General features: G+C 46.6%; 1 protein-coding gene across 1 annotated transcript in view; it reads right to left on the bottom strand.

Moving 5' to 3' along the window:
* sptbn5 (spectrin, beta, non-erythrocytic 5) overlaps nt 1–13855 on the bottom strand; it is a 279715-nt gene that overhangs the window by 219176 nt on the left and 46684 nt on the right. The window contains exons 18-22 of the mRNA XM_072264468.1: nt 7981–8268; nt 6244–6478; nt 3873–4012; nt 2252–2351; nt 1102–1272 (exon numbers count right to left, since the gene is read on the bottom strand). Of these exons, the coding sequence (XP_072120569.1) occupies nt 1102–1272; nt 2252–2351; nt 3873–4012; nt 6244–6478; nt 7981–8268 (934 nt within the window). The remainder of the gene's footprint in view (nt 1–1101; nt 1273–2251; nt 2352–3872; nt 4013–6243; nt 6479–7980; nt 8269–13855) is intronic.

Genomic DNA, 13855 nt, shown 5'->3' with positions numbered 1-13855 from the left:
TCGGAATGGGAATGGGAATGGGAATTAACATGCTCAGCCACTGGGAAGTTCTGCTTTCGGCAGATGGAGCGGAGATACTCGACAAGACTGTCCCCCAATTTACAACAGGTCTCACCAATATGGAGGAGGCCACATCAGGAGGACCAGACACAAGAGACAATCTCAGCAGACTTATAGGTGAAGTGTTGCCTCACCAGGATCGACTGTTTGGGGCCCTGAATGGCGGTGAGTTTAAAAACCTGTGACATCTCACCCTCATTAATCTACCTGTTACAGAAGCCACTGCACATGAAGATGTTGGTAAGAATGACCACTACACAAGCCTTGTGAAAACAGGGTTCCCTTTTCACACCAAGGGAGCTCCCATAATTTTGTATAGCTCTACATGCTCTTATGTAGAAAAGATGTGCATATTAAAACCAGTACCTTCAAAATCAATCTATACAGCAGAATTGGATTCTATCTAATGGGCTACACACATGCTGAAGGAGAAAAAGAAGCATGCAATAGACAGGTGAGACTAAAACTCTACTGTATTTCTAAGGAAGTAGCAGCTTGTTTCTTCCAGTGTATTCTACTGCATTCATTGTTCACAATGTAGCTCTCCTCTACTTTGGAGATTGTGGACCAGCCAAGTTCTCTCTGCAGGGTTCACTCAATTCTCTGTTGATTCCCACTTAATTTCTCCATCCCATTGCCTTTGTGCTCTGCTTGTCCATTGCCTCCCTACTGAATAGAATTTTGGGAGAACCTTTACCAGAGCTACGGCAGCAGTGAAAGAAAGTAGCTCACCATCATCTTCTCAAGGGCAATTGGATGTGTCCAATGCCCACGTTCCCTAGATAAATACAAAATCATTAAAAAAGACAAGCTCCATCTGAAAATATTTCAGTAATGATAATAGAAGGCATTTATACATTAATCTCAGTAATTTAATGCATTCTTTATGTTTCTGAGCTTAACCCTCAATGTCACAGTAAATTCTGTCATTAAATATGATCCAGATTGCTGAGAACCTGTGCTTTGCTAATCTGAATCAATGATTGCTAACAGCCTTGGGCTGTAGTTTAAAGGAGCACCTACCAACAGACACAACCATACCTGCTTCCATTCCTCCACTCGGATTTGGTTTGCCATCACCTCCTTTTCCATGGCCTCATGTCTCTTCAGCTTTCGAAGGATATTTGTGGGGTCTCGGTACGATTCATCTGAGGCAATCTCATACTTTTCATCGATCCACATCAGGAGTTCAGCTGCGTCTCTGTTAAGTTCCTAGAGAAGAGAGGATATCCACCTTGGTCAGTATGCACACCGAGTTCTCGGCACTGTGCCTCAGGAAACATACATTAGCCTGGTCCTTATGTTTGTGTCAATTAAGAATGTATTATCAGGTTTAATTCATCCCTTTTTCTTACTCTGAGCTATTCCTTCTCCACAGTAACTGGGCCATTAACTTTCTCCTCAATATTCAGATAGCATTAGGATAATTTTTATTTCTTTCCCTACCAAACTTGAACAGCAGGACCTCCTTGTTCTGGCAGAGGCCCTGGTCTTATCTTCAGCGTTCTACCAGATCTTCAGCAGTATGTACAAATCAAATATTTTGGCTGCAAAGATGCACCCAGTACTCTAGCTGGAGAGTACCAGTCCCCAAAAAATGCATCTGGTAAAGCATGTGTGTGCCACTGTGTTCAATTTCCAGCTGTGCCCAAAGTTTAATTCAATCATGCCATTAATGACCAGTACTTTAGGGATTAGGGAACTGATGTCTCGTATAATATCTGGATTTCAAAGTATGTAGGATTACTGGTGCCTAGAGTTGTTCCCAGTTCTGTTAGCATAGCTGTAACTGTGCTTTGTACAAACTCACTGGGCTAGAAATCCTTTCTGCCGTATACTGCTAACCTGCTACTGCAGGGGTAACCCACACCACTGGCACCCAGTATTTAGTCGTACAGCATTTGCCATGGATGGTGTGCTGTTTCTCAGGTAAACTCTGATTGTCAAACCAGCACCCATGAGACCAGTTCTGCACTTACTGATATCGGGCCCGTGGCTCCGAAAGGGAATCTAACCTCTAAACAATACCTGTCCAGGAAGTGACTTTGAGCTTTTCAAATGAATCTCAAATACAGACTTAATCTTAGTGGTCTAGTTGAAAGGGTTCAGTGTTGTAAAGGTGCCCAGAAACTATCCAGTGCTGAGGTGAAGCCCCACGGGATGTCTTTCCTGTGTAAGTGTGAACACAAACCTGCAGCTTCAGTGACTCTGTTAGTCTGCTCCTCCGATAGTCACTGCTCTGCTTAAGTTCGTTCCATCTGTCAATGATGAGAAAAACCCTCTTCTGGATCCTGGAGATTAAAAGAAATATTCTAACTCTTAATTTCAGAGCACGACCACAAACTGGCACCATCATAACAAAGTAACTGACCGTTCACCTCAGTGTCTACACTCAAAATAGCTACTTTGGTTTGTCTCCAGAACAGAGGTCCCAGACCATACTTCCAGACTCAGCTAATGCCTCTGAGCATTCGGGTATTTCCTCAGGATCTACCTTCTGTCTTTCCCGAAGGTCCAGAAGATAAAAAAGGGCAAAATTGACACATTCCAGAGGCACGCATTGTGAAGAAAGGAACACTGCTGCTATTTTGTAATCCACACTAGAACTGAACGTGTAACAGAAGAAGAAATGAGTGATGTGTTGGGGTGTGGTCATGCAGCTACCAATACTAATTTATAAATCGCGGCAAATAATGACAAATTAATTGGATTGTAAGCAAAAGATTTCTTGATGTGGGAGTAGTTTAATGGGAGAACTGCTGGATGTAATGTTGTAGATAGGTTCTCAGGACTATCCTCTTGCTGAACTGCATTTTGAGGAGATTACTTCAGATTCAATCACAGGGGTAAAATCAATGGATGGGAATTCATGAGCAATATACTCTCATCTCCTGAGCTAATTTCTAGTGCTATGAAGGCTAGATGGTAAAATGGGGCCAATAAAAATCTTATCAAAGGATCAAGAAAGCCAGCTGCAATCAGTCTCGATGTGGGTGGAACTGTGTTTGCATGAATCATTATGTTATATCTTTACATTGAGTTCATCATTTGGCATCACCACCGATTTGTGATCACCCATTTCAGTTGCCTTTTTACCACCGACTTGAGAGAGAACAAAGATAAAGAACAACTAGTCGCTGAGCATCAGTTGTGTCAAGCAGATGAGTCGTAGCCACCATTCCGGATAAACCAGATCACCATTCAGCAAATGACGGAGAAGCTAAATTTTTCCACGACATCTGCAAATGCCTGCTATTGTTCATTGTCACAGATCCCAGGGGAACTGCAAGAGTAAATTTACAGGGAGTCTCAAGGTCACAGGATCACTAGAGAAAAGTAACATATAGAGTCAAAGTCATAGAAAATTACAGCAGTGAGGCAGGTCCTTCAGCCCATCTACTCCAGGTCGAACCACTTAAACTCCCTGTTCCCATTGAACTGTACAGACATATGGAACAAAAATAACTGAAATAGGGTAAATCATAATAGTATCGTGAGTTTAATTGTAGATTCATTTGACTCAACATGCAGAAAACCCCTTCAGTTAAATTAGGGCTTGGGAAGGAATGAGGACAGATTAACGGATAACACAACAAAGGAAGCCTATCTCTCTGGTCCACTGGGTGGCTCCAGTATTTCTGAGTTTTATTTCTAACCTCTCTCTGTGTTCCATCATTCTTTGACTCAAACAGCAGAGATCTTGGATTATCAGAAAAAGAGAAATCAGCTACTTGGTAAGATATACCAATTACACAATGGGACAGAAGGTGCGAAAAGGAAGTGACTGCAGTGGCTAAACTGCTGATACGCACATTTTGTTGGCATAATTGTTGCTCTGGTTGAGTTTGGCTGCTCTGTCCTGCAGCCCCTGAATCCTCTGGTCCATCAGTTTCAGCACGTTCTCAAAGTCTACTTGTCTCCTTAGTAGGCTGTTCACAGAATCCACGGAGTCCTTTGAAAATAATTCAAACCATTACAGTTTGCAAAGTACTCTCAGCTTCATCTATCTCACATCAACGTTCCCTGTCAACAACTGAGCACGAAGAGGGTTGCAGGTTTAAGTCTCACTCAGGTATTGAAACCCAGTAACGTGAGACTCCAGGCATCCCACTGGGAGCAGGTGAAGACAGTGCTGTGGGAAGTGCCTTCCCTGAGACCTCTCCTTCTCTCAGGTGGATGGAAAAGGTCTCATGTCCACGATATTAAGAAGGGCAGGGAGTTATGGCTAGTCTTTGTCCCTCATTGTCTCCCTAGATTATGGACACTCCATAGATAGGAATGAGTGTTTGGGAGGAAGGCATGGTGGATGGGAATGGATTTTCCGGCTGCTGCTGGTCCGTAAGTATCTTCTGCCGGGTGGGAGTGGGAACTTCTGAGGTCCTCTTTGGACCTTGCACCCTGGAGCAATTCATCACTAAATGCTTGTAAAGTGCTTGCTTCTCAAATGTCTATACTTCTTCCAAATTATGAAATACAAATTTGGACACTGCTCCCTCTGGGTTTCTATCCAGATCATTAGCACTAAAAATGGCTGCAGGACAGAACTGCTTGTGACAACCATTACTGTGAGAACCTGACCTTCATTTCCAATTCCTTACTTCTCTTCAGAACTCAATCAATTGTGTGTCATACCCTTGACATAATCCTGTGCACAAAACAAGTGTCATGGTCCGGTCTGTGAAGTCTGCGTTCCAGTTCACGGTCCGGTCCATGGACTCCGGACTCCAGGTCTTCTGGCTGTCCCTTGTTTCAGTTGGGCTTAATCATAGGCACCTGATGCTCGTCTTGGGGCTGAGAGTATAAGTGGCCCTGGGTTCGAGTGTGGGTGCTGGTTCTTCTCATCAGTATCCTGTCCATCTTTGCCGTTACCCTGTGGATGGATCTGTCTCTTCCTGTCCTTTCCTCCATTGGTAAGCCAGGCTGTCTTTGCCGTTACCCTGAGGTTGGACTGTTCCCTTCCCTTCCCCTTCCTTCTGGAGCCTTGCCCCACAGCGTTGTCAAGTTCTACCACTGGAGCAAGACTGGAGCCTTGCTGTTCAAGATAGGGAACTGTCTTGTCATGTCTATCGTTGAGTTGGAACTGTTGCTGTGTCCACGCCTTCACTAGGTAGGTCCGACCGTTTCCTGCTACCTAGTGTTGGAAACCGTCTCTGTGTCCACGCCTTTGCTAGATAGGTCCGGCTGTTTGCCGCTACCTAGTGTTGGGAACTGTCTCATTGTGTTCAGCATTCTGTATAGAGCCCCAGCCCCGAGTCCTGTTCCCAAGGAGGGGTCCTGGCTCTGTGTTCCAGGTCCCTGTGTTCCTGTCTCTCAAGTCCAAGGCTCTGTGTTCCCATGCTCTAGACCAAGGCTCTGTGTTCTACGTTCCTGTCGTCCCAAGTCCAAGGTTCCGATGTTCCTGTCGTCCCAAGTCCAAGGCTCAGCTGTTCCTGAGTACCAAGTCAAGGCTTTGTGTTCTTGTCCTGTCCATGTGCTTCGTCCTGTACTGGAGTTCCCTTGTCTTGCCTAGGAGTCTCTCGTTCTGTCCCGTAATCTCGCCTAGTCCTGTCTACAAGACCATGTCATGTCTTCGCCTAGTTCCTGAATCCGAACCCGAGTCAAGACCCAGGTTCTGGGTCCTTGTCCAGTCTCTGGCTCGGAGTCCGAACCCAAGCCTCGTCATGTCCTCACCTCAAAGAACCCAAGCCTCGTCATGTCCTTGCCTCGAAGATCCCAAGCCATGTCCAGTCCTGTAGCCACATCATGTCCTCGCCTAGTTCCGGGATTTGAGCCCAAGTCAAGACCTAGGTTCTGGGTCCTTGTCCAGTCTCTGGCTCGGAGTCCGAACCCAAGCCTCGTCATGTCCTCACCTCAAAGAACCCAAGCCTCGTCATGTCCTTGCCTCGAAGATCCCAAGCCATGTCCAGTCCTGTAGCCACATCATGTCCTCGCCTAGTTCCGGGATCTGAGCCCAAGTCAAGACCTAGGTTCTGGGTCCTTGTCCAGTCTCCAGCTCGGAGTTCAAGCCCAGGCTCCTAGTTCTCAGTTCCTTGTCCTGGTCCCACTTGACTAGCCAATGTCCTAGCCCAAGTCTGTGTTCTTGTCCCAGCTTTCTAGTCAAGTCCTGCTCCGAGTACTTCAGTGTCTGTGTCTTGCATTTGGGTCCACTCCCAGTGCCCCCGTTATGACAACAAGAGACGTTACCCCAAGTTCATTGATCTTCAGGAAGGCTTCGTGACCAGACAGGGTTGCGTCAATGCGATCTGCCTCTCGGTTAAACTGCTGCAGCTCAAGTCCACCTTGCAGCTTAGCATTGCGTTCTTTCCAGGCCTCATCCAGCTCCACCTGTATGTCCATCATTTTCTGCAGTAATCGAGAAACGTCGCTGGAGCTGCTCCTCTTTACCACTTCATTGCCCAAGTCATTCAGCTCCTTGAACCTTTGGCAGATAAAAAGTATACATTACCTCCGGGGAACATTTCCTACCCGTCACTCCAGGCACCCTCCTCATATCCACCTCGCTCTTCCAATCTACTCTCACTTCCTAGTCCAAAACTTAGATAACCCAGCACGCTGTGGACTCCATTCTTCCGATCAAAATGATGCCAGGTTGTGGTATCCATCAAACTGATGGCTCAGACTTCGTTGATTTCAGTTGTTTTTCAGGATCAAAGGGATGGTTTTGGGGACAGAGGTGAGCGGCAGGTGCTGGGTTAGGATTTTTTTTAGGATCTTAGGGATAGTTTTGGGGACACAGTAAAGAGATGGGTATCAGATTAGGTTTTAGGGGCAGGGACGTGAGGTAGGTTTTAGGGAGCGGGACGAAAGGTTGGTTTTGGGGAGAGGGTCGTGAGGTCGGTTTTGGGGACGGGGACGTGAGGTAGGTCTTAGGGAGACGGGTGAGAGGTAGGTCTTAGGGAGACGGGTGAGAGGTAGGTCTTAGGGAGGGGGACGCGAGGTAGGTCTTAGGGAGGGGGACGCAAAGTAGGTTTTAGGGAGGGGGACACGAGGTAGGTTTTAGGGAGACGGATGTGAGGTCGGTTTTGGGGACGGGGACGCGAGGTCGGTTTTGGGGACGGGGACGTGAGGTCGGTTTTAGGGACGGGGATGCGAGGTCGGTTTTAGGGACGGGGACGCGAAGTAGGTTTTAGGGAGACGGACGCGTGGTAGGTTTTAGGGAGACGGACGCGAGGTAGGTTTTGGGGAGGGGGACGCGAGGTAGGTTTTGGGGAGGGGGACGCAAAGTAGGTTTTAGGGAGATGAACGTGAGGAAGGTTTTGGGGAGAGGGACGTGAGGAAGGTTTTAGGGACGGGGATGTGAGGAAGGTTTTAGGGAGGGGGATGCGAGGTAGGTTTTGGGGAGAGGGACGCGAGGTAGGTTTTGGGGAGAGGGACGCGAGGCAGGTTTTGGGGAGAGGGATGCGAGGTGGGTTTTGGGGAGAGGGACGCGAGGGAGTCAGAGGGTAACCTCGAAGGCCAGGGAACGTGGATGTGAGACAGAGGACATCTGCGATCGGATGCCAGGCCAGTAGACCGATGAGTAAGAAGCCTGTTGCTTGCCCCCACCCCAGCTTAGGAGAGTTGTTGGCAGATTCTGGGATCGGAGTTCCATGCAGGACCACAGGCCCCCTAGATACACGAGTCGTGTGACCGGAGTTCAAAGCCAGTGTTTGGCGTTTTCATCCAGGGTCCACATTCGTCGTTGTCGGTGAGTCCTGTGGTTGATAATGACGATCGAAGCCTGAAAGTTGAGCAGAAGTTTGGAAGCTGGGGCCCAAGGGCCAGACCCCTGAGTCTACAAGTCTGCTGAGGTAGTCAAAGAAAAGCGTTGTCATGGTGCACTGGAAGGGCATACTGAGAACAGGAGCCCAGTCAGTTGATTGGAGTGCAGCGAGTATCATACAGTGACCCAATGGGATTTCAGAATAATCGGAGTTTCACCTGATTTTTTTTGTGTTGATCTCCAGCAGCAGCTCAGCATGTTCTTTCAGAAGGTTTTCAGCAGAACCCACGTCAAATCCCATCTCCTTGCTGTTCAGCCTGTCTTTCAAATTGTTAGCCCACAGTAGGAGCTCCTTGCTTTCCTGGTTGTATTGCTGCAGATCACGGGCTTCTCTGAGGAGCTGTTTCCTCCTTGAGGCCTCTACCTTCACCCTTTTCAATAACATCTTCACCTCACGCACCTGCATTATGATTGCATCACTCTCTCCCGGACTGGTATCCTGGATCCTGCAAGTACAAACACCATGGGATACTGGGCAGCAGAAAATGAGCCATCACCTATAAGTAATGAGTACCATGGTGAGAATAATCACCTTCACCAAATGTAAACCAAATCACTTTCAGCATTTATCTGATGCCAGCTGCAGTATTGTGCAAAAGTCTTAGGCACATATATACAGTACACAGCCAGGGTGCCTAAGACTCTTCACAGTACTGTAGTAACATTATGCAATGCACTGTACTGCTGTTGGGAAAAAACAACAAATTCCATGACAAGTATGAGTGAGAGTAAGGTTCTTGCACAGTCGGCATTGAATGGCTTGGATCATCATCACTGACAGAATCAGCCAGCTCCTCAAGGATAGATCTGCTCGAGTGTGACTCTGACATTAGGGCACCAGCATGCACAAGGAACCAAGTTCATTTCTTTCTCACCAACCTAACAGGTGCAGATGTCTATCAGTAACAATACTTTTAGGAGTGAGTGTGGAACTCTGTCCATGGAGAGGATATCCTTTCACCACACTGACAATATCTTCCATCAGGTTGTGTGGCTTCATTGTCATGGTGGGTGACCTACTTCAGAGAAGGTCGGTGACCCACAAATGGGCATTTTTTTATTCATTGAAGGGCTTTGCAGGCTCAGCCAGGACTTAATTGTCCATCTCTAACTACTCTTGAGAAAGTGTTGACAAGCTGCTCTTTTGAAGTTCTGCAGTCCTGAGGAGTGGGTATGCCCACTCTGCTATAAGGGAGGAAATTCCGGGAATTTCGGCCCTTTCCAAATTGGGATCATGGGGGGCTTGGAGGGCAACTTCCAGGCAGCGGAAGCCCTATGCTTTGGCTCCCCTTGTCCTTCGAGCTGATAGAGGTCACGGGTTTGGAAGGTGCTGAATAGCTCTCATGCATCCTGTAGCTGGTACAGATTGCAGCTGCCTGTGGAGTGAGCGAAGGGCTATGGACAGCTGCCTATCAAGGAGATGCTACATCCTGGATGGCGTCAAGCTTTCTGAGTGTTGTTGAAGCTGCACTCATCCAGACAAATGGAGGGTCTTCCTTTACTCCCCCGACTTGTAGATGACGGTCAGGCTTTGGGGATTTAGGAGGTGAGTTACACACCACAGGGTTCTCAGCCTCCGAGCTGCTCTTGTAACCCACTGTGTATAGGGCTACTCCAGTTCAGATTTTGGTCGATGGTATGAGGATGTTGATATTGAGGGACTTGGTGATGGTAATGCCATTGAATGTCAGGGAGCAGTAGATGGATTTCGTCTTATGAGATGTCGTTGTTGCCCAGCACTTGTCAATGTTACTTGCTACCAATCAGCCGAGGCATGGATAGTCTCCAAGCCTTGCAGCTTTTGGACATGGACTGCATTATTATCTGTGGGGACGTGAATAGTGATGAGCATTGTGCAGTCTCCTGCAAACAGTCCCCCTTCGAAACTTACAACTGAAGGAAGATCATTGATGAAGCAGCTGAAGATGGGTAGTCCTAGCTCATCACCCTGAGGAACATCTTCAGTGCTAATGGGCTCCTGAATTGGCTGCATTGATGACTGGCTTTGTGGCTATAGATTCGCTTTTGTGAACTACAGTTCCGAATATTATTTGCTTACTTTTGTTGTTTGCACAATTTCTTTCCCCTGCACCTTGGGTGTTTGACACTTCTTATTTTTGTTGTGTTTCTTTGTTTTGTGGCTGCCTGTAAGGAGATGAACCTCAAGGCTGTATCCTGAATACAAACGTACTTTGTACTCCTGCGGCTGAGATGATTGACCTCCAGCCAGCACAACCGTCTTCCTTTGTGCTGTCCAACCAGAGGACTCTGATTGACTTCAGCACTCCTTGATATCACACTCAATCAAATGTTCTCTTGATGTCAAGAATTGTTACCCTCACTTTACCTCGGGTGCTTAGCTCTTTAATCTGTGTTTGGGACGAAGTCTGTAACAAGGTCAGGATCTGAGTGACCAAACCAAGCTTCAGTGAGCAAGCTGTCAGCAGAAGCCTTGCGTTTCACCATATACCTCATTTTACCATTGGTATCAAGCCAGAGGGCCAACCCCTGTTCAATGAAGAACATGCAATAGCAACATCAGCCGCACTACCCGGCAGACCTAAATATGAACTGGACTTCTTTAATGTTAAATAGCAAAAGTCTTGTACAATTGTCAGACCAAATTAAAGCTCAGTAGGCCTGCCATATCCACCTGCAAAGAGTTAAAGACAATTAAAGAGCAAACTGGAGGGAAAAGCTCAGTGTGTCCCCTTATACAACAATAATCTGGGAGTGAAGTAGATGAGGCTGATGCATTGACAGCTTTCTTCAGCCAGAGTTCCTGAGGGGATGATTGATCAATCTTCAGCCAGAGTTCCTGAGGGGATGATTGATCAATCTCCTCCCAAGGTTCCACACATAACAGAAGCTAGTCTTCAGTCAATTCGATGCGTTTGCCCCTGCCATTAAGAAACAGTTGAAGGGACTAGTTACAGAAAAGACTACAAGTTCAGTCTACATCCCATTTCTAAAATTAACAGTACCTCTAACCAAGCTGTTCCAGTACAGCTACAGCATTGACATTTACAGTAAATGTGAAATATTGTTTAGCTCTAGTCTCTCCACACATCTTTCACACTAAGGCTTGGCTTGGGTTTTGCCAGTAATACCAGATCCAGATCTCATTACATCCATGGTCCCAATAGGAACTGAAGAGAGGGAGTAAAAGTGATTGTTCTTGACAGCATTTGGCAGAATGTGGTATTAAGGATCCTTTGCCAAATCTTAGTCAACAGGAATATAGACAGAAATGTTCCACTAGCAGGATTTAACTGAACAAAGGAAGCTAGTTGTGTTTGTGATAGCGCAATTATTTCAGCCTTTTTCATCCAGAAGTACATTTTGCCCAAATATCTTTTTCCTTTTTCTCATTAGTGATCTCTCTATCCTAATGCTGTTTGGTCATCTTCAAAGAAAGCTCTGTAGTACACAAAGTCCATACGTGGCTCAGTTGTGTAGCAGTTAGCGCGACACCATTACAGATCGGGCATGAGAGCCTGCAGTTCAGCTTTGGCACTGTCTGAAAGCAGCTTAAACATCCCCCTTGTGAATGCACAGGTCTCCTTCCAGGTGCTCCAGTTTGCTCCCACATTCCAAAGACGTACCCGTTAGTAGGTTAATTGCTCATTGTAAATTGTCCTGTGATTAGGCTAGGGTTTAAATAGGTGAGGTGCTGGGTGGCGTAACTCATTGCGCCAAAAGGGCCTATTCTGAGCTATATAGTCATAGTCATTGTCATACTTTATTGATCCCAGGGGAAATTCGTTTTCCTTACAGTTGCACCATAAATAATTAAATAGTAATAAAACCATAAATAGTTAAATAGTAATATGTAAATATGTAAATTATGCCAGAAAATAAGTCCATGACCAGCCTATTGGCTCAGGGTGCTTGACCCTCCAAGGGAGGAGTTGTAAAGTTTGATGGCCACAGGCAGGAATGACTTCCTATGACGCTCTGTGTTGCATCTCGGTGGAATGAGTCTCTGGCTGAATGTACTCCTGTGCCCACCCAGTACATTATAGAAACATAGAAACATAGAAAATAGGTGCAGGAGTAGGCCATTCGGCCCTTCGAGCCTGCACCGCCATTTATTATGATCATGGCTGATCATCCAACTCAGAACCCCGCCCCAGCCTTCCCTCCATACCCCCTGACCCCCGTAGCCACAAGGGCCATATCTAACTCCCTCTTAAATATAGCCAATGAACTGGCCTCAACTGTTTCCTGTGGCAGAGAATTCCACAGATTCACCACTCTCTGTGTGAAGTAGTTTTTCCTAATCTCGGTCCTAAAAGGCTTCCCCTCTATCCTCAAACTGTGGCCCCTCGTTCTGGACTTCCCCAACAACGGGAACAATCTTCCTGCATCTAGCCTGTCCAATCCCTTTTGGATCTTATACGTTTCAATCAGATCCCCCCTCAATCTTCTAAATTCCAATGAGTACAAGCCCAGTTCATCCAGTCTTTCATCATATGAAAGTCCTGCCATCCCAGGAATCAATCTGGTGAGCCTTCTTTGTACTCCCTCTATGGCAAGGATGTCTTTCCTCAGATTAGGGGACCAAATCTGCACACAATACTCCAGGTGTGGTCTCACCAAGGCCTTGTACAACTGCAGTAGTACCTCCCTGCTCCTGTACTCGAATCCTCTCGCTATAAATGCCAGCATACCATTCGCCTTTTTCACCGCCTGCTGTACCTGCATGCCCACTTTCAATGACTGGTGTATAATGACACCCAGGTCTCGTTGCACCTCCCCTTCTCCTAATCAGCCAACATTCAGATAATAATCTGTTTTCCTATTTTTGCCACCAAAATGGATAACTTCACATTTATCCACATTAAGTTGCATCTGCCATGAATTTGCCCACTCACCCAACCTATCCAAGTCACCCTGCATCCTCTTAGCATCCTCCTCACAGCTAACACTGCCACCCAGCTTCGTGTCATCCGCAAACTTGGAGATGCTGCATTTAATTCCCTCATCCAAGTCATTAATATATATTGTAAACAACTGGGGTCCCAGCACTGAGCCTTGCGGTACCCCACTAGTCACCGCCTGCCATTCTGAAAAGGTCCCGTTTATTCCCACTCTTTGCTTCCTGTCTGCTAACCAACTCTCCACCCACACCAATACCTTACCCCCAATACCGTGTGCTTTAAGTTTGCACACTAATCTCCTGTGTGGGACCTTGTCAAAAGCCTTCTGAAAATCCAAATATACCACATCCACAGGTTCTCCCCTATCCACTCTACTAGTTACATCCTCAAAAAATTCTATGAGATTCGTCAGACATGATTTTCCTTTCACAAATCCATGCTGACTTTGTCCGATCATTTCACCGCTTTCCAAATGTGCTGTTATCACATCCTTGATAACTGACTCCAGCAGTTTCCCCACCACCGACGTTAGGCTAACCAGTCTATAATTCCCCGGTTTCTCTCTCCCTCCTTTTTTAAAAAGTAGTGGATGGGAGACATTGTCCAAGATGGCATGCAACTTGGACAGCATCCTCTTTTCAGACACCACTGTCAGAGAGTCCAGTTCCATCCCCACAACATCACTGGCCTTACGAATGAGTTTGTTGATTCTGTTGGTATCTGCTACCCTCAGCCTGCTGTCTCAGCACACAACAGCAAACATGATAGCACTGGCCACCACAGACTCGTAGAACATCCTCAGCATTGTCCAGCAGATGTTAAAGGACCTCAGTCTCCTCAGGAAATAGAGACAGCTCCGACCCTTCTTGTAGACAGACTCAGTGTTCTTTGACCAGTCCAGTTTATTGTCAATTCGTATTCCCAGGTATTTGTAATCCTCCACCATGTCCACACTGACCCGCTGGATGGAAACAGGGGTCACCGGTGCCTTAGCTCTCCTCAGGTCTACGACCAGCTCCTTAGTCTTTTTCATATTAAGCTGCAGATAACTCTGCTCACACCAAGTGACAAAGTTTCCTACCGTAGCCCTGTACTCAGCCTCATCTCCCTTGCTGATGCATCCAACTATGGCAGAGTCATCAGAAAACTT

This window comes from Mobula birostris, chromosome 1 (genome assembly GCF_030028105.1).
Source record: "Mobula birostris isolate sMobBir1 chromosome 1, sMobBir1.hap1, whole genome shotgun sequence".
Classification (NCBI taxonomy): domain Eukaryota; kingdom Metazoa; phylum Chordata; class Chondrichthyes; order Myliobatiformes; family Myliobatidae; genus Mobula; species Mobula birostris.
Note: the sequence above shows the minus strand (reverse complement) of the source record. Positions and strands in the feature narration are given on the sequence as shown.